We start from the raw sequence: 23,196 nt of genomic DNA, 5'->3' as shown, positions 1-23,196 counted from the left end.
AAGCTTGACGTCTGATTTCTCTGATTGCTTAAAGCGGGGATAGTCCCATCACCTGGCATCGGCTGCTTAGCCGGGGATCCGTATCCCATGGGAGGTTGGGCTTGGGAGGGAGCAACTCCGTAACCAAAGGGCATCATCATCGGTTGCTGATGCTGCATCATATCGTCAAAAGCTGCGAATGTCTGCTGCTGCTGCTGCAGCTGTTGTATCGTTGCTCCCACTGCTGTTTGCTGTTGTTGCTGCTGCGTCTGTGGCTGTTGTTGCTGTTGCTGCTGCTGTTGTTGTTGTGCTATCGGTGTTGCTCGCTGAGGAGACCCGCCCAGTGCCGCCAATATGGTATCGTTGAGATCGTCCAGTGCCGATTTGGGAGGTGCAGGAGAAACCGTGCGAGGAGTGGAACCGGGTGGTGGCGGTCTAGGGGGCGGCGCAGCAGTGACCGTGGCCACGGCGAGCTTAGGCACGTCCTCGGGCAATGCCGCGTCGGCTCCGAAGAGATCGGCCACCACCGGCACCGGGTTAGTCGTGGTATTATCGGCACTGAACAGGTCTCCAGTCGCTGACGCTGCTCCACCGAGCTCGTCCACGTGAGGGATCTGTTGTTGCGGTGGCTGTGGCGATGGCTGTGCCCGAAGATGTGCTGGATGTGGCTGTTGTGGTCGCGCTGGCGGATGTTGATGGTGATTTTGTTGCTGTTGTTGTTGTTGTTCGTGAAAGGCCGAGACAGCTTGGGGGACCGAGGGTGGTGGCGGAAAATCGGAAGCGAAAGGATTCGGTACGATGCCAGCTCCTGGGACAGCAGCTTGCGAATAAAATTGACCATTGTGCACATTTCACGTTTTTTTTTGGTTGATTTTTCATCATCGTCGTCATCGTCATAATCATCATCACCATCGTATCATCATCATTAAGAATAAAAAGAGTAAACGCAGATTCCGATTTTTTTTCATGGTTATTGTGACGGCGAGTAATCGTTGTATCGCGATGACGTATGGAATTCGATGTGTATTTGTAACGTTGATGAGTACCAATAGAGAAAAATATTGAGCGTTTTGTGGCGAAACAACCAGTACCACAGGCGCAAGGATGAAAAGGAGGGAGAAAAAAAGACAAAGAAAAAACGTTAGTTTGTTACCAGTTTGTACCCCGCGTGAACGACATATAGTTGTGTGTTAAAGAATCAAAAAACTTTTCACTAAATGATCATTAAATTTGTATAATTTGGTATAAAAAATGTCGAACTTGACGATGTTTAGAATAAGTGATTTCATCGCGTTCAATCGATGCTTTAATAAATGTGCTATCGAAAATCGATCGGCCAAAGTTTTTATGACAATTATACATTCGGATTGATTACATTTAAATATGAATATAAAACCAGTCATGCAACTAAAATAATATTAGTGAAAAGTTCTCTGGATGAAAAGTATATAAAAGAACAGTGGGTGCAGTTCAAGAATGTACAGATACAAGCAAACTATGGACTACACTAAATGCCAAAACCACATACGGCTGTTATGAACTAAGAAAAAATTTGATTTGCAACATGTATAGCATTTCCATGTTTTGCATGTACCTGCGCGAACGTGTGATATAGGGCAGTGGTGAGAGAAAAAATAAAACCAATAACCAGACTATAAATACAAGTAATGGAGAATTAGTTTGTTTGCAGGTTTGTAAATTCATTTCCCCAAATGAGTTAATCATGTAAAAAAATCCCTTGTATGAAAAATCATAATAATTGTATATAGGCTGAGCATTAAATTGAACACAACTAAAATCTTGCTATAGGGTGTATAAATTATAAAAGAAAGAAGTAGAGAAAAACCAGATACATCGCCAAATGACATGATTCTTTCAAAAGACGACTTACCCGCTTGCTGGTCTTGATTTCCAAAGACCGAAGTGAAGTTATTATCTGTAACAAAGTTATTAGTAGCTGGTGGTACCGTGGCGAAACCTACAAAATCGAAAATGACGTGTGCATGATCAAACTAAAAGTATGAGAAACTTAACAATAATAAAAATCAATCCAAAGCAGCATCAGTTCGTTTTTTGTATCTAAAATTAACAGTGAACTGATGCAGCTTTGTTTTTCAAAAAACTGTGAAGTGATGAATAAACCAAATAAAAAATGAAATGATTTCCTGTATTTACCATTACCATTGGTCATCCACATATTGTTCTGCACTGGGACGGGTTGTGCTGTAACCGCCTGCGGTGCTGGAGCACCAAACATGTCAGCGAACGGATTTCCAGCCAACTGTAATAAGTCATCCGATGCTTTCTGTTAATTCATTCAACGATATTTCATTACAAAAAAATCAAAATAAACGGCAACGTATTATGAAAATCATAATAAACCAAGATTCTCGAATTTTTCACCTGATCCGGAGCAGGTGCTCCGCCACCAAAAAGATCAACAATGGGCTGAGCGGTGGTTGGAGAGCTCATCAAAAATGGATTCGTGCTGGGTCCACCCGTTGGAGACTGAACTTTGGCCTGAATTAAAGAGACATTTTTATATACACCTTTTTCTCTTATTAAAACGGAGCGAATTAATAAATTAACACGAACCTTGTACTGGTTCATAGCTGCTTCCTCTTCTGCAAGGACCTGTTGCCTCAGAGCCTCGTCTATGTGGCCGTTGCCTGTGCTCTCGAGCCGTTGGTTGCTAGCAGCCGTTCCAAAAGCGGTACTGGTGGAAGATAGGGCGGACACTCCGGACTTAACATTTGTTCTATTGCTGCTTTGGATGTTTTGTTTGGGGAATTCGAAGTGATAGAGAGAGAAGAGAGATGGGCGGACCAAATGATTATGTTATACAATGAAAATGGAGATGATTTTGATACCGTGGTAGGAAATTGGCGTTTGTCGTGACCAAAAAAAAAGGGGAAGACAAAAAAGAAAAACTGTGTAGTAAATATAACTGTTGTTTATGTATCAAGTGTTAGTGATTAGTTCATTCAGTTCAATTATTTAGCTCTTTCAACAGTCTACGAATCAAGTCGTTATGTATCGTGATCTAATTCTAATAATATGTGTGTTAGTAAAAGTGTGTTTTTCAAGATCAATGTGAAAGACGTAAAAAAAATCTTTCACTATTTTTTGCTTCATCACAAATCGAATTTATGATGAACTAGTCACAAAATGCATTTTCCAGTTTGTAATTAGCACACGAAGTAATTACTTATTTAACTCACAAGTACATTATCTCGGTGTATAATTTTACATCAACTCACATGCGTTAATCATGTACATTATTAATAACGTGTAATGCTTCGAAATAAATAATTAATATAAAATTAGTAGCAACGGTGCAAAATAAATTTCAAGCAATGCATCGATTATTCATAGGACAAAGTTCAGGTGGATTACGACAATCATATTTTTCATTTATGTATAAACATTCTCCTACGAGTTCAAACAAGTTTTAATCACACGTACGCAATACTACAAGTTAATAAATGAAATAATAGTTTCTTTTTACAAAAAAAAGATGTGTAAATAACTAAAACAAGTGTAAAAAAACTACTAAAAACTCTAAATAATTTATATATTATTCTGAAAAAATTTCCAAGAAAATTGTACTGTAATAAAAACTGATTGGTTTGAAGTTTATACAGTGTTTTGTATTGTTAAAAACAAAAATAAAATGATAATAAATGATACATAATGAATGTCGTTAGGTTTAGGTACAAATGAAATGACCAACGTGAGGAATGCTTTCGGAAAAAATATGGTTAAGAGGATTATGTTGAAAGAATGTACGTTCCTGAATTTATTTGCAATATTGATTTTTCAAATATTTCTTTTAAAAGCAATCCCATTTGAAAAAACCATTCAATTATGTTCATTAAAAGTATTTGGGTAAAGCAAACTTAATCCACGTACATGCCAAATTATAAATACCCAGTTATCATATCACCGAAACATGAAGATTTGTTGAAAAGATTTATAAATGGCAGTAATCCAACATTCAATTATTCGAGACATCTATCACATTCAAGAATAGCAGTGGGAAGAGAAAAATTATCGGAACCGGGTTTCCATTATTTTCATCAGCATTATTAGAATTGTGAAAAATGTTAGTCAATATAAGATGTTAATCAAACTATCTTCCCACTGACGCTCAATAAATTAATTCAGCGTATATACCTTGCCGATTGAGTTGGCGTGTTGGCTAAAGAACCTTTTCGACCTTCCAATGAAGCAAGATGTTGTTCCAGAGCATCTAGTAAACTACTGGGGGCCTGCAAAAAAATTAAAATGAATTAATATTTAATAATCAAAGCCGATCGTGAGTAAGTTAACTCAGTAATTACTATACCTTTGTAAGATCTGGAATGTCTCCTTTGTCGATACCAACGTTCTGTGAAATGAAAATTCAATTTAAAACTCATGAATTTTAATCATGAAAATTTCATAAATCATACTGACCTCTGCAACTTTCAGAAATTCTCCAACTTTGTCCATTCTGATGAGGAATTTTTTGTATAAATCTAAAGCATCTCGGCATTGTTTCTTGTTCATATCAAAGTATTTTTCTGGAAAGAATCAGGAATTAAAAATTACAAGCTATTTTTTAAAAGGATATTTTACAATTTTAAAAGAAAATTGCGTACGTACCTAATAAATTAATAATTCCATCGTTATAACAGGCGAATAATCGGATGAGATCTCGGAAGAGCAACATGAATGTCATATTGATAACACCATTAGTAAGATCGTTGGACGAGCAGTCGAATTCGAGCAGCGAATCGAGTTGAGCCTGTAGCACCGGCAACGTTTTCAACAATTTTTCGGCGTTCATTGTGCGCAGAGTACCATCCTCTTTCCTGAAATAGATTTAGGAATTATTACTTATTCATCATCGCTTATTGATAAATCATATATTTTGTAGAAGAAACTCACCCTCTTTTCACTTTGCAAAAATCGAATGCAACTGTTCGGTAAGATAGAGCTTTCTCGTTCAAATATTTCGCGTACCTCCTGATGAAAGGTGACATGTCATAGCCTATGAAAAAATATCCGAATTAGTTTCGTAATGGACTAATAATTATTCAACACAATGGAAAAGTGCGTTTTTAAACCACATTCAGTTCAAAACAACTCAAACGATTATTACTACTACCTACTTGCTATAATTAAATCTACTAAAATTATACCTAAGCAAAATACAATAGAAAACAATAATTCTCATGCGAGGTTGTTAAAATTAGTAAAGGATTCAAACGGGTCTTTAGCACTTACCAATGCGCGCTCCTGGTCCACCAGCTTTACCAAAAGAGAAAGTTTTCATGTTAGTTTATTTTCCAAGAAATAGCCCAAATGATAGATCTAACAGCATCATGAAGATGCTCGAAATGTACACCCATGTACTTGCGGCAAAGTTGCCACATATGGTATTAGAGGAGCAATTAGTCGATTGAAATAAGAATATTATTTGGTTAGTGATGCTCAAACTGTTAGTTGAATCAAAGTTCATGCCATTAATATTCGTGCAGTTTGTGTACAAGCCATACATCATAAGTTTAATCGCGAGCATGTATTTATGCAAAACTTTCAGGTCAATAAACGTAAACATTTATTTTGTTTTAATTAAAAACACAGTTGCGTCATGACATATCTCATGAAACAGAGTTAGTCGTTATTAATAATTACTCTTATTGAAGGTACTGCAGCGGAATCAAAATAAACATTTTCAAACAAGTGTTTTATGAGATTTCCACGTAGCTTTGTAAAAAAGTATTCAGTGGAAATCTCACAAAAGGTGTTTCATTTTAGCCTAGCTTCGGTATTTCCTTAATCAAAGAACATCGACGTACACTCGCTTATTTTTTTTTTTTTTTTAAATGTGTCAATTATTAATCCATACAGAGTACTTCATCTCTACTTTTATTAAATTAAAAGTTGTTAGATACATTAATTTAAGTAATTATTTTATAAATGACAAATACTTTTCAATAACCAGTTAATTAGTTTTATTCAATCATTGATGGAGTGATCTTTCCCATTTTCTCGCATTTTTATAATAGACTTAAAAAAAATTAAAAATGTCAAGAGGAAAATTTACCTTGCACGCCGCTTTTGTCCAGAAAATTACTGAGTTGAAACGTACTGTTGCTCGAAGCGAGGTACTGTGTAAATCGCTGTAAAATAAAGAAAAATTCACTTAACTCTGGTTCTTGATGAAAAGAGTTGATATGTAAAGTAAGTATACGTTTATAAAGTGCTACTTGATTTTCAACTCGGTAATTAGGTTTATAATTAAAGTTTCGAAGCAGTCAATCATTTTGACAGTATTTTAAATTAAAAATGAACTCTGTATTGTTATTGTTTCTATACTATGATGCCTTACAAAACAATTGGCAAAAGATTCCTAACGCTCGGCGTGTAACAAAGAGTAAATATTGACCATTAGGCAGTTTCAAATGCATAGGTGGCAAAAATGTGTCGTCGACGCGTGCTCTATTTTTAAAACCTTTACTCGAAATTCAATGTCAAGTTTACGAAGTAGCGTCAAATTAAACTATACACGCATCGTCTTTCGTAAAACTCGAGTATGCGCGCATATCTGACGACCGTGAAACGGTAGAAGGAAGCTTTTTTTGTCGCTTTTATCGAGTTTAATAACCTCGAGCGATCATATCGGAAGAGGAAGTTGTTTTGAATGAAAAAAAAAAAAAGAAGGAGAGAAAGAAAGAAAGAGGAACTAGAATGTATATACTCACTTCATTCCCGTAACACATAAGGTGATGCGCTGTGATGAGTGCTTTGAAGACCACCGTCCAGTTTGTATTTTGCGACCGCTCGATTAGCAAATTTGCAAGTTGTGGAATCGACACGTTCGGCTCGTTCGTACAGTGTACCAAATCTGTAACAGGAAGAGAGATTGCTTAGTAATGTCAAAAAATCTTGAAAAACACAATGCAACGGAAAATAATGGGCCAATTTTTGTTTTTTCGAGATAAAACAATGTCACGCGACTTTCATCGAATATAATTGAATCTCGAAAACTCGTTTATACACGTTCACATGTAAAACGACAAAAAAAAGATTTCCTTTCCTCTCTATGACGGCCCTTCTATTCTGCGCGAAGTTTACAAAGTCCATTTCTGTGTAATATCATTTTTTCGTCCAAAGAGCCCGTAGTTTCATAATCTCTCTAGCTCGACTCGACTCCGAGTGGTCTAAATTGATAGTGGATAAAAAAGAGGATGTGCAGCAGCTTGGCTGAAATCACCTTCTATTTTTCATTTTTAATTACTATACCTCGAGCTAATAGGTCGACTCGTTTAATTAGAACTTTTTACTCCAAAGGTAGAAACTACTTATTTTAAAATTATTTCAAAATGATTGATAGATCATTTGATGTGGATAAATCAGTTAACCGCTAACCACAACGCTTGCATTTTCCCTTTCAACGAGCCAATATAATAGAAAATAGCAATTCAATCAAAGCGGCGTGGTCGTCCTGTTTGCTCGCGCTTACATTAAAAAATATGAAAAATGTCAACGCGCGACGGTAACCGCAGAGTTTAATACCTCACCGATAATAAGCCGAGGGATTTCCCTTCAAAAAACGAACGTTTATCATGGCAAGAGCGCACTTTCGAACAACGAATGTTAAGTCGAAGATTCTCAATATTTATCGCGATCTTGAGATAAAAAATGGACGGATCATTTTGCACGATTGAACACACCTCGAGCGAAAGTAATTTCACTTTGGGTCCCACCGTTATTATTTGCGTTTCTGCCGCGTACGTGTTTCAACCTTGACCTCCACCCGTGGCGATGCGTCAGTTACATAACAAAGTACATACTCATCGTGATTCCTCGTCAAGGTATAATAATATAAACTATCTGCACGCGTGCGCATACGTGGTAGGATTCATAACAAAGTTTTGATTGCCTTCCATACGCAAAGCGCTAAATCACACTGGAAGGAATTTCTAAGTTAATATAATATCGATCATCGACAGCTGTATTATGCATACAGTCCATTAAAAATTATTTATACGCATAGCATAGGCGCCTCGGTATTAAATTGCGATATCGCTCGCGACACTTCGGATCGGAGAAAACGATATCGTTCACACCTGAGAAAGCATGTAACAATGGTGTATCGACGTCAATGCTGCACAAAGCTCGACTTTTACCCCTTCTAACATCGGCTCGTGTACGCACGCGATGCATGGACGTGGAGCCATGACTGCAACGCGCACACACATACCTATACTATATAAACCTATCGGTGCGACACACGCGTAGCTGCACGTCGACCACGCCTGAATTTGCGATCTATTGCGCTCGCATACACACACACACACACACTTACACAGAGACGCAGGCAGTCCTGTACTTTGTCGCGAGTCACTTTCACGACGTCGTGTTATCGACGTCTCGTTGCAGCAGGCGCTTACGTAAATGATGTTTGTCTTATATGTAATCAATTACGCTTTCTATATGTCCATCGGAAAGGAGAAGAAGAAAAAATATGCGACAACTACATTGCGCCGTGGTTTGTTATCGTTTCGCTACGATGAGCTCTCTGATAATGGGTATTCTCGATTTAGTCATTGGAAATTACGCCCACGCGCCTGTATGTAGGCGAGTCGAACCTTACACCCACCGAAGCTTGGATCATAATTACGCAACGTTATAATGCGTACATTTAGTCACGGACCGGAGGGTACTAATTCGAAAAAAGCTCGATTTAATTTAATTTTGCCGTACATGCAAGTCTGTGCCAGTGACAAGTCGGATGAAAATTGAATTTTAATATAAAAGCATCAGCTGCACGATCTCCCCCGTATGGCAGAGCAGGCAACTTCTATATATAATACAATATATAATACGTATCGCAGGGGCAGCGATCCTTGTGACCTGCTTACCGACGCATTCCACGTCTCTCGGTCAATTTTTAATTTGGCATTCGAGTTTTTCGAGCGAAATATTATAGCGCGATACTTTTCTAATAGATTCATACATACATACGCCATTAAAATGTTATGCAGTTCCATCGAATCCCATACGTATAGCTCTGCCTCTGTGATACTTCCAAAATGACGTATTCCACGCACGTAGTAAGTACGTGTAGACGCGAGTGTTTGTACATGGATCATAGCCACAATACGCAGATGAAAAATGAAATTGCTTGGGCGATTCAAATGCATAACGTATAACGAACGCAGGCACACCAGCGGCGATAATGTTGTTCGATACACGACCCCGCGCTCGCGCGCTGGTTTAGCCATTTTCAACGATTATAATTGCTGCTGCTGCTGCTGCAGCGCAACGCTTCGAGACGGGACAACGATTTTTTAAATTAAATTCATAATATTAATTTAATTCCAGCGTTATAACTCAATTTCTGTGCAAAATATATTTCAAGGTGAGTGCAGCTGAACTGAATCGCTCGAGGGAGAGAAGGGAGCGAGAGAAGAATAGAGAGATCGCGTGTATAACGAGCGGGAGAAATTGCTTATGGTTTCATCAAAAGCTTCTCTATGCAGATAATACGATCAAGCGCGCAGAGCTAACGCGTGCTCCGCAATTCTCCGTGTTCATTAATCGAGATATGCTCGCGCACCAGCTACAGCAGCAGCACTCAGCAGCGGTACTAGTTCGCGCAAGACGTCGACGTGCACGTCATCGAGAGGAAAATCGTTCGTGCTGCATGCATATGAGCAACTCTGTAAATTATTGAAAAAATTCGAGGCTAAAATAGTGATTGTGCGTCGGTCCTAAAAGCCTGAGGAAATGTATGAACTATAACAATTTTGATGGGTATTTTTCTGTTACTATTTTTATGTCGTATAGAGGACCAAAAATTTCGCTTTCACGTAAATGCGACCACTTACTTCATTTCGTCGAGTTTTTGTCGATGACTTGTAGAATTACTAAAATATACTCGAATTGAAACGCAGAACGAGCACCTTTTGGAGTATTATTTTCAAAACTTATCGGCAGAATTTATAAGATACGTAGAACAAAGAGACACAACTCACAGGCCCCATAACAACGTATAATTCTAGTTGATGGTAGAAGGGGAAATTTTTGCCAGACAACCATTGCAATCGCTGCATAACCTCGCTAATATACGTCCGATGTGATCACTCGCTATTACAGTATTCTACGTCGAACAAGTGTATACCATTTATTCCTCTTGCAGATTAGTTCTTGATATTTAAAATTCGTTTTAAATCTTCAAGTTTGTATAATACTTAAAATCGAGGCGCAATATACAGTGGTAAGTATTTGAGGCGTTTAACCTCAAATATTTTCTCGATGTATATCGTGAAAATTTTCAGTGAATACCTCCAATCGAAGAGGTTATGGAAAGCACCAGTGACGTAGTAAGGTGAGACTTTTTGCGTTCGTTTTACTGCCATTATAATTTTTTGAGCGATCCCCTATTAAATTTGAATTATTATTCAGGGTGAAGAAAGAGCCAAGCGATACTTCGCTGGCTGCAATTGACAATTACGTTTATGATTTGGTGGACTCTTGCAAAGCCGAAAACGTTGAAACATTGCCGTTTCAGGAATTATCGGTGAGTTCAAAGATTTGAATTATGTTTTAATTTTTCACTATCGAAAACGACAACACATTTTCATGTTAGACAAATTACATGAATGATGTTATGTCGTTACAGGAAAAGTTATATGAAAAAGTAGCCGTTGATTTTGAGTGTGAGTATGCAAAACCTGAACTGAATCTGAGTATCACAAGTTATGAAAATAGAAATCGAAAATCAGGCTGACAATAAGCATGAGCTAATATTCATAGATTTTGAATGCAGTGATGTTAAGCCTAAGTGGAAATCTCTATCGGACACCATCTGCAAAACTGAGTATCAAAATTATCTACCAGTTAAGAAATTAGAAAACGGAAATCAGATCAGTAATATGAATGAAATTGATTTAGCAGTGCATATGTCACAAATCGTTTGGATACCAGCAAAACTTAAAAAACACAAATACAGTACATTTTCGAAGTAAACCCTTCGAATGTGAGATTTGTCACAAATAATTTGGACGCAAGGATCACTTTAAATCTCACTTAAACGCAGTACATTATCTAAGCAAACCTTTTGACTGTGACATTTGTCACAAATCATTTGGACGAAAAGGTGACCTCAGCTTACACATAAATGCAGTACATAATCGAAGCAAACCTTTCGAGTGTGAGATTTGTCACAAATCTTTTGGCCGCAAGGATAGACTCAAAACTCACATAATGACAGTACACAACCTAAACAAATCCTTCGAATGAGATTTGTTATAAACCACGTGAACTTGAGTGATTAGCATTTACATAAGTATTATAACAGTTAAAAATTTTCGCCATGAATGTATTGTAATTTTCTGAAGAAACTTGGAGTGTTTTAAACTATTTTCACTTCCACCATCACTGAGAAAAGCTTTGTACCATCTTTTCTGCCTAAACTAATATATTTAAAAACATATCTTAAATGGAATTTTGATTATTAAAAACTTGTTCTAATTCCCAAATACCTGAAGTGGCTTCAAAAATATTGAAAAAATTCACCTTCGTTCTCTAAATGAATATTCAACACTCGTTACATAACACAATAATTTTTCGTCGTATGAAAGTTATAATAGTTGTCAAATAAAAATTAACCGAATTCGCTCATTCATTCACTAAAAATCAGAACGCTTCATGTATAACGAAATTAGACGAAGCGAAGTGAAAGGCAGCGACAGCAATGACAGAATAGTACTTTACTATACAAGTGCCATAAGTAACACTTTTTTGGCACGGCGAAGTTTACTCGCTGCGCTCGGGCCCTAATAGCTGTGCCGAAAAGTGTCCCCATGGCACGAGTATCGTACAACATTTTATAGCATGCGAGTGCGATGCGAACGCAGCTCCAGGTGCCAGAATGTGCGACGTATGCCACAAAAAAGCGTGCCATAAATGTGAACTTATGCCACACAGTGCTATAAACGCTTATATTATACATTTTTGTTCAACCCAAGCTGATAAAAACTTGGACTCGAGCGTAATCAAAGCGAGCCTCCGATCGACGCGCGTAGACTTTATTATTACAAACAACAGCGCCGCATGCAGCAGCGGTGGGCGTGAAAGAGGGAATAATATTTCCCGATGTATACTGTATTTATTTATCTGTCTAGACGCGTCCGATATACTTGTATAGAATTGTACGCGTATGCTGCACCGGCCTAATATTCACGATTTATGCATTCACGAGAGCTAGTTCATGAGATCGCTCGGTTCTCTCGCATGCAGCGCACATACGTGCCACTGCAATATTAATCATTTTGTTTACAGCAATCCGCCATCGAATAGAAATAGACTCGAATCGCATTTGTATCTTGTTAAAAGAAAGAAAAAAAAATGCAGAGGAGAGAGAGAAAAAAATGAAACTTTTACATTCGCGTTCCATTGACTGGCGATAGACGATGTCTAGTCAAATGTAATGCCGATACACAGGGGGTCAGAGTGCTGCTGCTGCTGCCGCCGCCGCTGCTCCAACGAAGGGAGAATTTTATACGCTTAGGTAATTTCATGTAACAATGTCGTTCGTTAACCCGCTATACATCTATCTACGCGTTATACAGTCGACAGCGCTAATACCGTAAACATCGCACGCGGAGGGGGAAATTGCTCCGCGATGCGGAGCTGAGCAAAGCCCGTAGTAGGCGTTACAACATGCAGTGCTCGGCATGTGTAACGATTTTTGTTGGTCGAGCTCCGTGCAGTTTGCACGATGTTGTTAATTCAAAAAGCGAAGCGCGGAATCGAGAAAAAAATAAGAATTACTCTTGACAAATTGAATCCTCTTTCATGAAACATCAAAAGCGAAGTCGTATCATCAATCGAAACACGAGAATTAATACCCTTTGAACCTGCATCGAGTGCTCAGACTTGCAGTATGAATACAGACTCTAGCAAACTTGCCACATTGTAGCAGCAGCAAAGCATTACTTGATATCATTGCTATTTTTTATTGTATAGCATAAATAGACAGGACAGCCGAGGACTCACGGGGTACGATTATTCAAAAAATTCCGAGCATTACCGACATATGTAGTATTTTGCGTGAGCTTTGCCCTAGAACGACCTGGTTCCTCACCCTCGAACGACCTCGTTCCTCCGTATAACGATTTTCTAGAGCAATGCACACCGAGTCCAAATTCGCATCACTGCTGTATATATATTCGCGCGCCTTTACCCACCCATGCCCCACCGACTGATCCTGCCTGACCTATTCATTTCGCTCTCCTCTCTATGTATATCCTGCGCTGAATATAGAGAAAATGTTGTATTTTATCGGTGAATTACTGCGGAAGGAGGTTTTCAGTGGGAGAGAACAGGTACCCCTGCATATATACTTGCACGCGGCGTTTCACCTGCGATTTATGAATAGAAACTGGTGTATGTGTGTGTACACGCTCAATGAATGCTTTAATTTGGGAAAAATTCTCGAGTTTGTTCGAATAATTTGGCTGGTATTTTGATTTTTTTTTATTTTTTATCTTATTCGAAAATATAGAAAATTGAAGGAAAATAAAATGTCGCAATATTTTTTCATTCAACTTGAAATTCTATACATCGATTTCAGTTTTCCTCTTTCCACCTTTTCCACTCGAATATTTATTAATTTTCTAAACAATTTTTTACGAAGTTATTTCACATCGGATGTCATTTCTACGGTACACTCAGTACCTCTATGCATACTGCAAGCGGCCGCAGCATACCATAGCACGCGAAAAGGACTGGTGGAAAGTTGACGCACCAAATAGAGATACGAGAGGGTACATCTGCGCGAGCCGTATTTTCACTTTGACCGAGTTACACCAAGCTTTATATCTGTGCTGGAAAGAGAAAACCGACCAACTCCATTTTTTTCAAAATTGAGTTTATGACGTTAAATACCTACATTTAGTGTCAACTTTGATGTGCAAGTGTCTGAATGGCCGGAAATTGCGTCTATCGTTTGGTACAGCACAATGCCAACCCGACCAAGTCCATCTCCGCGAAACCCTCAAAGCGATATTGAATCAACTTTGGTTTAAAAATGATGGAATATGATATTGGAACGTTGTATATCCAACTCTCGTGTCATTGAATGCTGTCAAAGCACTGCGACCGTTGGGGCTTTTGACGCAGCAGAAATGTGCGATGTTCGAGATCTTGAATGTTTGATGGCAATTTCCTTGGTGAAAATGGAAAATTTCGGAAAATCTTATATTACCATCAGAAAGCCGAGGAAATTTCCTATCGAATCCACTAGTTAGTTTTTTTCAGGTGGGTTTTGATGGTTATACAGCGACTTAGAAAATGAGCATGTGGACTTGGGCGCAAGACGTTTCCCGGTCAAACCATCCGAGTCCACTTTTTTCGCTTCGCTTCTACTTCATAAATTTGATAGTTACATGGGCTAAAAGATTCATCATAGAATAACTTTCATTACTATTACGAAGTGATTTTCGAAATCATCCATATTTCTATCCCCTCTTATAAACACAATAACGAATGGCGCGTGCGTGAAATACTCGTTCGACATCCAGATGGTCAGAGGTTCGAATACTACCCCGAGGAAACTTTTGATTCTTTTCATTTAAACATTCTTACTCACGCATAATTTTTTTCAGAATTTTTGGATTTTTGGATAACACCAATTTTTTCAAAAATCCCAAAATTGCTAAAAAAATTCTAAAAAAATCAGGCATGTTTTTTTATCAATTCTAAACCCTTTTTGTTCTACAACTTTTTCTTGTAAAGTTTATGGTTATCGAGTTAAAAATTGTCAAACTCATTTTATGACATACAGGTCTTCAGTAGTCAAATTTATGATCGCCATTTTGAATTTCGTAATTATAACTATTTTACAATAAAGTATACATGCCATTGACTAAATTTACGTGCATGAGACGCACAAGCGAACCTTCTTTCCGTGTTGAAATTTGAGTTAAACGATATTTTTTTCTCGAAATTTCGCGTTTTTTTCTACAAAATTGTTTATAACCATTCATTAAATAAATTTTTGAAAATTCTGATCCCAGATTCGAAAATTACATTAAATTTTACGTAAGAAATGATGTCTGAAAAGTTTTTTAAACAATTTTTAGTTGGTGCAATTCATCGCTATAAATGTTGTCCAAAAATGGTTATTTTGAGCGTTAAAGGGTCAAGTCACGGTTTTTTCCTGATTTTCCATGTTTTTTAGCTATTCGCAAGCTACCAAATTGTCTATGATGGGTGACTCAGTTACCAAACTTTATCAGAAGTTGTATTTTGGTGTATCGATGAACATATTACAGTATTAGCCAATTTAAGGTATACGAAAAACTTTATTTTTTGACTATCATGGTATTTTACACTATTCTTTCAATTTTAAGGGGTTTTTTCCTGAATTTCTACTTCTTTGAGGTTATGAATGTCATATTTGAGTACAGATTTGAATTCTACATCAATTTTTATATGAAAAAGCCATGGTCTAGAAATTTTTTCATACGCACTCTAGAAAATCAGAGTTACAAGCAGAATATCCTCAAAACATGAAAATCCAACTTTGAGCCCCTGTAAATCCACGAGGGTTGGACCTAGGGGGCTGTGATGATCAGAATTTTCATTTTTCATTGTGTTTTTGAGTAGTAAATGGTTAGTTTTAACTTCATTTTTTGGCCTGCAACATCTGTTGTGGAATAGCCCATATACCCGTCAAGATATGCCTCTATCCAACCGAGATATACAGACGCTATGTCCTCTGGTGCTTATCAACGATATTGTATACGCGTTGTATTGTTTTGGTTTTGCTCTACAAAAGATAATTTTTATTTTTCTTTTCTATAAAAAAGCTGTATAGACGCGACAATTTTCAAGTTGCTGCTATACGTATCAATTGACAAACAATCGAGAGAATTAAGATGCACAAGAACGAATCGATCGAGCTGCGGCGCACGCGACAATCTAATAGAATCAATTTGCACGATTTAAAGAAAAAAGAGGCGAAGCTCTTGTGTATACGGTGCAGAAGCAGCAGTACGGCTCGTTTTCTTGAAGCCATTGCGCCTGTGCTTATATATATATAAATATATATATATTGAACTATCGATTTGCTGTGCCGTGTTGTGCCTCCTCTCTCTCTCTCTCTCTCTCTCTCTCTCTTCGTCCTGCTGCACGTAATTCTTTGCATTGGAATCGAAAAAAGAAGGCAAAGGAAAATACCGATGGTATAGAGAAGAAAAGCAATTCGAACTTTATTTAAAAATATGTGCGAGAGGAAAGGATACTGTACGTACTGAATTATAAGGCATTAGAGACCTAATTTATAATATAGAGTTGGGCGATGCGAACAGAATATTAACGTCGATTTGATTCAACGATTAAATGAAATTACATAATATACTCGTGATGGAAAAAAAGGAAATGAAAAGCGAGGACATTTATCGAATTCGAAAGAAGAAAATCTTGCGGCGAGTCACTTTGTGAGCCCGAACAATTCGAAACATCTGGCTGCTGGAAAAGACGACTAGAAAAATGCTTAATACGACAAAAATCGATTGCTTCCAAGGATATGCATTTTATTTATAAAATCGATAAATCTTTATGAAAAAATGTGAAATCTTCCATCAAAAACGAAACACTATCTGTCGACGAACGTATGCAAAAAAATGTATGAAAAAAACAAATCTTGGTAAACTTTTTCAACATATATGAACCATACACAGAATTCGTTGCAGTGATACTCGCATGCACAAGAGAAAATATGCAATCTTTGCGCTATTTCGATGATCGATAGTTTTGAAATCTTTCCACTCTATCGTGCGCGTTCTAAAAAATTTTACATTTTCTTTTTCTTTCTTTTTTCATCGTAATCGTGCGGCTTGAAACATTTTACCTCGCGGCACAGCTCACGGTATTATCTACCTATATACACATAACGAGCTCGCGCACGAGAGCGCGATTACTCACCGAATTTTCGATAAAACGTCGAGCGTCGAGCAGAGCTAGCGATCGCGCGCGGGTATTAATAAACCAAAGGCAATCGAACGAATCAACAACCAGCAAGTTATATATATACACACATCTAAAATCAATTCAATTCTCGAATGCGTCGAGCTCGAGCTCTCTTTGCTCGGCTCTCTCTCTCTCTCTCTCTCTCGACGTTTACATTTGACATTTCTGCAAACACAATTCAGCACTTGGATGTAAACTGCGGAGCGCGCATGTAATAATAGTAGCAGCATGGCAGCATGAGCTCGACACGCGTGCTGAGAGAGAGAGAGAGAGAGAAGTAATAAGTCATTCTTCAACAATACCAACAGAGAGAGAGAGAGAGAGAGAGAGAGAGAGAGAGAGAGAGAGAGAGAGAAGCGAATACGACGCGGCGAGCTGAGGCGCGAGTCAGTCATTCACCTATTACATGACGTGCGCGTATGTTATATCCATTCATTTCGCTTGTGCCTTCATAATCATCATTATCGTCCGATATACACCGGAGTGGTATAATGTACAAGATGTGCAAGTATGCCGTGAGAGCGTCCCTACGGACACGTACTGCGGGAGGAGGCGATGGTTATATGTATTACAACATCGATGTAACACACAGCTTCGGGGATGTCTTAGCTCTCACCTACACGGAGAACCTGCACGTTGTGTATCATTCATTTATGTACGGTTTAGTGCTCGATTCGAGTGATCTAAAAATGAACGAGGATTATACTTGAACGCATCGAGGCATATCGTGTGCATATTACGTGAAGTTAAGCAGCTTATATATTATGGAAAGCGATCGGCAATTATTTTCTAGATTTTTGCGATTTTCAGGAAAAACGAACAATGACACTCGGCATACGTTGGCATTACGTGAATCACACTTATTTTCTTGACGATGGGCGTGCGTGTGACGCGCGAGCGGCTATAACACACGAGAAATTGATAACTTTAATTAAAATATCCGTACAATCGTGCGGCATTCTGGTAACAATGGGATTCGTCGTTCCTTATACCGCGAAATGTCTCGTCTAATCTCGAAAAATAACTCGAATTTTACATTACATATCTGATATCCAAGTTGGATTATCGCGAACGAGCTTTTGTAATCTTGATTCTGCACAACCAACGTAATATTTTACGTGACGCGTATTACACACCGTGAAAGCGTTGCATCGACACACAATGACGCTTCTTTAAAAAGTATCACACTCAACAAGAGCTCGCGATTGTTGCGAATTTAACTTGCGATTCGAATTGCTTGTTTTTCTCAAATCAATGTACAGCAACGCGCGATGATAATAAAAAATAAAAAACAAAAAAGAAGAAGAGAAGCTCTGCACTTCGACGCTATCTAGCGCACATTCGATTCAATGAACGACACGATAAATTTATCTAACAAAAAAAAATTTTAACTCAATAGGTCACAGAGGTGACAAACAAGCGAGCAGTACACAGCGATCGCTGCAAAATGTAACCCTCTCTTTTCGCGCGGTAGGCGTATATTGTACATTTAATTTGCGAGTTTGTATATATATGCCGATAGCGAGGAAAAAAATGTAAATTGCCGCGCGCGCGTTTCGTCACAATAATTGCTCAGCGCGCCTCGCGCATCAAGTATCACTGCCAGCAGCCACGGCCATAATATATATTTTACGCGATGGCAAAATATCTTTTGCTTTTTGAGGTACACAGAGATTAATTGAAAAATGTTTTTTTCTTCCTTTGTACGTTGATTTTGCAAGGAAAAAACGTACGAGTTTTTCCTATAAGGAAGCAATTTTTTCCATATGCATGAACTCGTTGCTGCGTGAAAAATATCAACTCTGCTCCAACGACACAGTGCACCAGCGCGTCGACTACCAGAGAGGATGAAGCGTAAAAGAAAGAGAGAGATGAAGGGGGAAAAATTGCACCCGAGAAAGTGTATATACATAGAAAATTCGTACGGCGCCTCAATGTGCTGGCGTAGGTGCACCGAGTGCCAAGAAAAGTAGAAATACCGCGGCAAAAGAAGTATACACGCTCGGTCGCGTACAAGCTCTGTGTGAGTGTGCATCATTGCCGCGCACGGAAACCAGATCTTTTGTATAAAATGTGAACGCGTGAAAGGAGTAGTGGGTTTGCACAGAATGCGGGTCTAGTCTTTTGTATATATAAGGCACTTGTTCCGATGCACGAATAATTTTTTTCTCTCCATTTAAAAGCTGGAATTAAATTTAATTCCAATTCCACGTATGATATGTTTCCCGATAATCCAGATCGAGATGAGCTTCGAAACATCGTTTTCAACTTATCTCCTAAGCCATAAGCGACTCGGTTGACGAACAAATCGCAAGATTAGCTTTACTTATTTTTTTGAATCTCTCAAAGGCGTACAAACACACACAATGCATCAACGGCAGCAGCAGCAGCAACAGCTGCGGTTAGATATGGAATAGAGAATAGCACAGAGAAGAGAGGTAGCTTAGCTGTACGAGCGGGCGCGCGAAGCGAATGCAAAGGGAAAGGAAAAGAACCTGCGGTGCGCCTGAGAGTCACGAGCTGAGAGGCCGACGACACCACGCGCCGCGCACACAGCTATATAATCTACGTACGTGTGTACAATACAGTATGTAAACGTAAAGCGGTAATAAGTCTCCAAGCGCGGTTAAACAGACTCGACCACATTCTTATGCACCCCCGCAATACACGGGATGTGCTGCTGCTACGGCTGCAGCTGAAAAAATATTTAATCTTGTACTTATCTGAATGTGGTGTGCTGTGTTGTGTGTATACGCAAACGAGTGCATTTGTTCAATTTAAACGATAAATCCCAAACGAGATCGTTTAACAAACAAATTTCGGAATTTCGAATCTGGCAATAATAATAAAGCAAAATTCGCAAGGAGAGGGCTCTACTAATGAGATACTAAAAGAATTATTAGCGTCTCGAGCACAAATCGCAATGAGATAATATTCTTAAAAAAACTTGCAATTACAGTTCGTGTTTTCTTCGAGTAAATCCAGTTAACTCCTCGTGTAGAGCGAGTCGAAGTCATTTCCCCGGCAAGTTCGCCTGAATTTAAATTGATGATCAGTTTCTTTAAAAGTTTTACTGCGAGTCTTTTGACAAAAAAAAGGGCTGAAAGTTACTTACATTACAGAGGGGGGGGGGGGTTACCTTTTGATCGGTCTAAATTTTGTCCAATTCGTAGAAGAAGAAAAAAATAAAATCTAATTAAAACTGATACACACGAAAATGAGTTGAATTTCAATGCAAAAAATTCAAGTAAATACTAGTTTTAGCTTACATTTATAATGAAACATTAAGCTGCACAACATTAGCGCAGAAGATCGTGATTCATAAACCAGTAATTTTCGACTCGTGACGTCATCGACGTTGACAAAAATGCACATATTTTAATAAAAATTATGCACAGGGGAGAACGTATCGCGCGCAGTTATAATCGCCAGATAAATACTTTTGAAAAATCCTCAAATTCATGAATCAATGAATCATACACTTGTGTGTAAACAATCTCAGTGTCGAATCTCCGGCCATATAATACTTATAGCTCGACGGTATACGACAGAATATGAAAAGAAGAAATCAAGGTTTTCAAGAGGACTACTATTATGCGAGGCCTGACTCATGCAAAATCGACAAACCATTTAGTACAAAGACGACTATGAGAACACTTTTTTCTCTCGCTGTCTCTCGTAAACTCGTTGTTATACATTTAATTAAGCGTACGCAGAAAAAAAAGAAGCAGCGTTTATGAGTGTACGACAAGACTTTGGGGGTACTTAATTAGTAGAACCGTGCGATTTCATCTCTATGGTACCGTCACGATCGCATGTGAAAGTGTAAAACACACGTTGGCATTTAGCGTATAATATTTTCACATGCGATAACCTCAGCGTGAAAAGATTTCCTCGTGATCGAGACGAGAACGACGATTTTATCGGCGACAATTAAGTTTCAATTAAAACGTCGTTACGCATCGATGTCGGGTATTATTTACGAAAAATTTATGTACGAAAGAACAAAATTTAAGGTAGACGCGCGCGGGCCGTTTGGAAAATAGAAGCAACGACTAAATCTTCCTCAAACGATACATGTAATACGTTTTTCTTTTCAAATATAAAGCAAGCCACGCATCTTGAATATGAGAAAAGCTTCTCACGGGAATAATAAATATAAAAAGGCAACGCCGCCGCTGTATACTAGAGACGGAGTTTTGGTGCACGGAATTATCAGAGGAATAGGATCTTTTTTTAATTGCAGCACGAGCGTAACGCTCATTTCTCAAATCTTCTTCGCGGTAAATTCTTGTTGCAACATCAACGATGCTCGCAGTGCGTACAGCTATTTTCTTTCGCGCGCTGTGTACACGTATTATCGATCGCGCGTAATTACAAGAGTGTAAACACAATTTTATTCTTTTATTTTTTTACGTTTAGCTTCCAGCGCGCACGCGCGTCCATTATTACTTTTTATTTTTACTCGCTCGCTCGCGCGCGCACGCAGTTTCAATTAAATGTACAACAAGCCTCGTGAATGACGCAAGCGGTAAGAGGAAACAAATATATATACACAAAATAAAATAAATAAATTCGCTTCAGCAACATAATGACGTGCTACGGTTACAGCCGTGTGTAAGCTTACGTAAACTTTCGCGCGCGCGCACGTATCATTATATGTACTTTGTTGTACAGCGCTCCAAGACTCGAGAGACGAAGACGATCTCGTGCGCGTAAAAAATAAAATGTCGTAATGTTTGGCAGGCGACTCCGGGCGCGGGAAAATGAAGCGAGCTTCGACGTACCCGATCGTGTGCAGAGAAAAGAAATGACGATGAGTAACCGAACACTGCGTACACGGTGAAGGCGATTATGCGTGCGATATGCGTACGGGTGTACCGACCAATTAGAAGCTTTTTTTATTCTTAGCTGCTTACGATTATTGGTACGATTAAAACGACCTCAGTTTATAGTACTCATGGCGCGAGATCAGCTTCTGCTATAATATAAGCACATATACAGCGGCACAAGTGACAGCTTACGATGGATCTTTGAGAAGAGTCGAGAGAGAGAGAGAGAGACATTGTCGCTCATGACAGACAGTCAGTCAGTCAGTCAAATCACTCCTATCGTCTCTTTTTCAAACGGAGTTCATTGCAACGTAGTCGTTTGTGTATAGAAGAATTGGAACGACTCGTTGCGAGCTATGCGCCGCTGCCACCGGTGACGACGATGTTTTATGAATGAGCTTTGAATGCACGCGCGCTTGTGCGTGTGCTTGCGCCTGTTTTTCCTTCCGATTAGCATGAGAATGGTCTTAACAACAATGCGCGAGCCCGATGTATCAATGACCAAAAGTTTCGACTCTTTATATGACAATTGAACAACGTAGTTTTATCGGGAAAAAATCGGATTGTACGCGCCGTTAATATGCGTCGTTTTGAAAGCACAAGTTTGTACATGTGAAAACAAATTATGCCTTTGTTATCGTCTATTACGCATTGAATCATACGCATTGTATTATACGGTTAGGTGTTGAAACACGAATGTGTAATGAAAAAAATGAAAGAGAGAGAAAGATGGTTAAGCATAATTCTAACGCGAGTGCACTCGCAACAACGCAGGAACTCATATAACCGCGGCGCACGATGACGAATGAAAAAAAGCTCAAGATAAAGAGGAATTTATATCACGTAGGTGTATCTACAGTAATTAACATTAGTTATAACGGCATGTTATTTGAAACATAAAAAAATCACGCTTTCTTCTCCCTTTCGTTTGAAATTTTTGACCTATCGCACAATCGAAATGGTGTATAAGTAAGCTAGGACTGTAAACCCTATTACTTTTCCAAGTAATTGAAACGAGCAAACACCTTGTTTCTATGACTATACGCTCTTACACAGACATATCGTTTATAAAAATGTTTTCTACGCGCAAATAGCAGATATATATAGTATACAGCTCATACACACATACATACGGCTATAACAAGACCAGCCTAACCTTCGCCTCCTTTTTTCTTTTCAGAAATAATAGATTTTATCTAAACTACGCCTGCACGACGCGACGCGTGCATAGTAGCAGCACTCGGAGACGAGTATAATTACGCCGAGTGTGAATGTTTTATCACTGCGACACGTATATTATAAACTATACGCTCTTTTATCGAACGCGGCTTGTTAATATACGGCAAAATAA

At 38.5% G+C, this 23,196-nt stretch overlaps 1 protein-coding gene across 21 annotated transcripts in view; it reads right to left on the bottom strand.

Annotated features, from left to right (window-relative positions):
• Positions 1-23,196, bottom strand: part of LOC106653167 (phosphatidylinositol-binding clathrin assembly protein LAP) — a 42,939-nt gene that overhangs the window by 6,738 nt on the left and 13,005 nt on the right. For 8 of the 21 annotated variants that reach the window (XM_014372470.2, XM_023460650.1, XM_014372472.2 and 5 more), the window contains 13 exons: positions 6,732-6,874; positions 6,074-6,149; positions 5,251-5,274; positions 4,912-5,014; positions 4,627-4,835; positions 4,438-4,544; positions 4,328-4,369; positions 4,156-4,250; positions 2,575-2,743; positions 2,383-2,499; positions 2,155-2,284; positions 1,871-1,957; positions 53-799 (listed from right to left, as the gene is read on the bottom strand). In XM_014372470.2, coding sequence (XP_014227956.1) covers positions 53-799; positions 1,871-1,957; positions 2,155-2,284; positions 2,383-2,499; positions 2,575-2,743; positions 4,156-4,250; positions 4,328-4,369; positions 4,438-4,544; positions 4,627-4,835; positions 4,912-5,014; positions 5,251-5,274; positions 6,074-6,149; positions 6,732-6,874 — 2,049 coding nt within the window. The remainder of the gene's footprint in view (positions 1-52; positions 800-1,870; positions 1,958-2,154; positions 2,285-2,382; positions 2,500-2,574; positions 2,744-4,155; positions 4,251-4,327; positions 4,370-4,437; positions 4,545-4,626; positions 4,836-4,911; positions 5,015-5,250; positions 5,275-6,073; positions 6,150-6,731; positions 6,875-23,196) is intronic. The other 13 variants (XM_023460663.1, XM_023460666.1, XM_023460652.1 and 10 more) reach the window with 12 other exon arrangements.

This window comes from Trichogramma pretiosum, unplaced genomic scaffold (assembly GCF_000599845.2).
Source record: "Trichogramma pretiosum strain Unisexual culture from Peru unplaced genomic scaffold, Tpre_2.0 scaffold30, whole genome shotgun sequence".
Taxonomy (NCBI): domain Eukaryota; kingdom Metazoa; phylum Arthropoda; class Insecta; order Hymenoptera; family Trichogrammatidae; genus Trichogramma; species Trichogramma pretiosum.
Note: the sequence above shows the minus strand (reverse complement) of the source record. Positions and strands in the feature narration are given on the sequence as shown.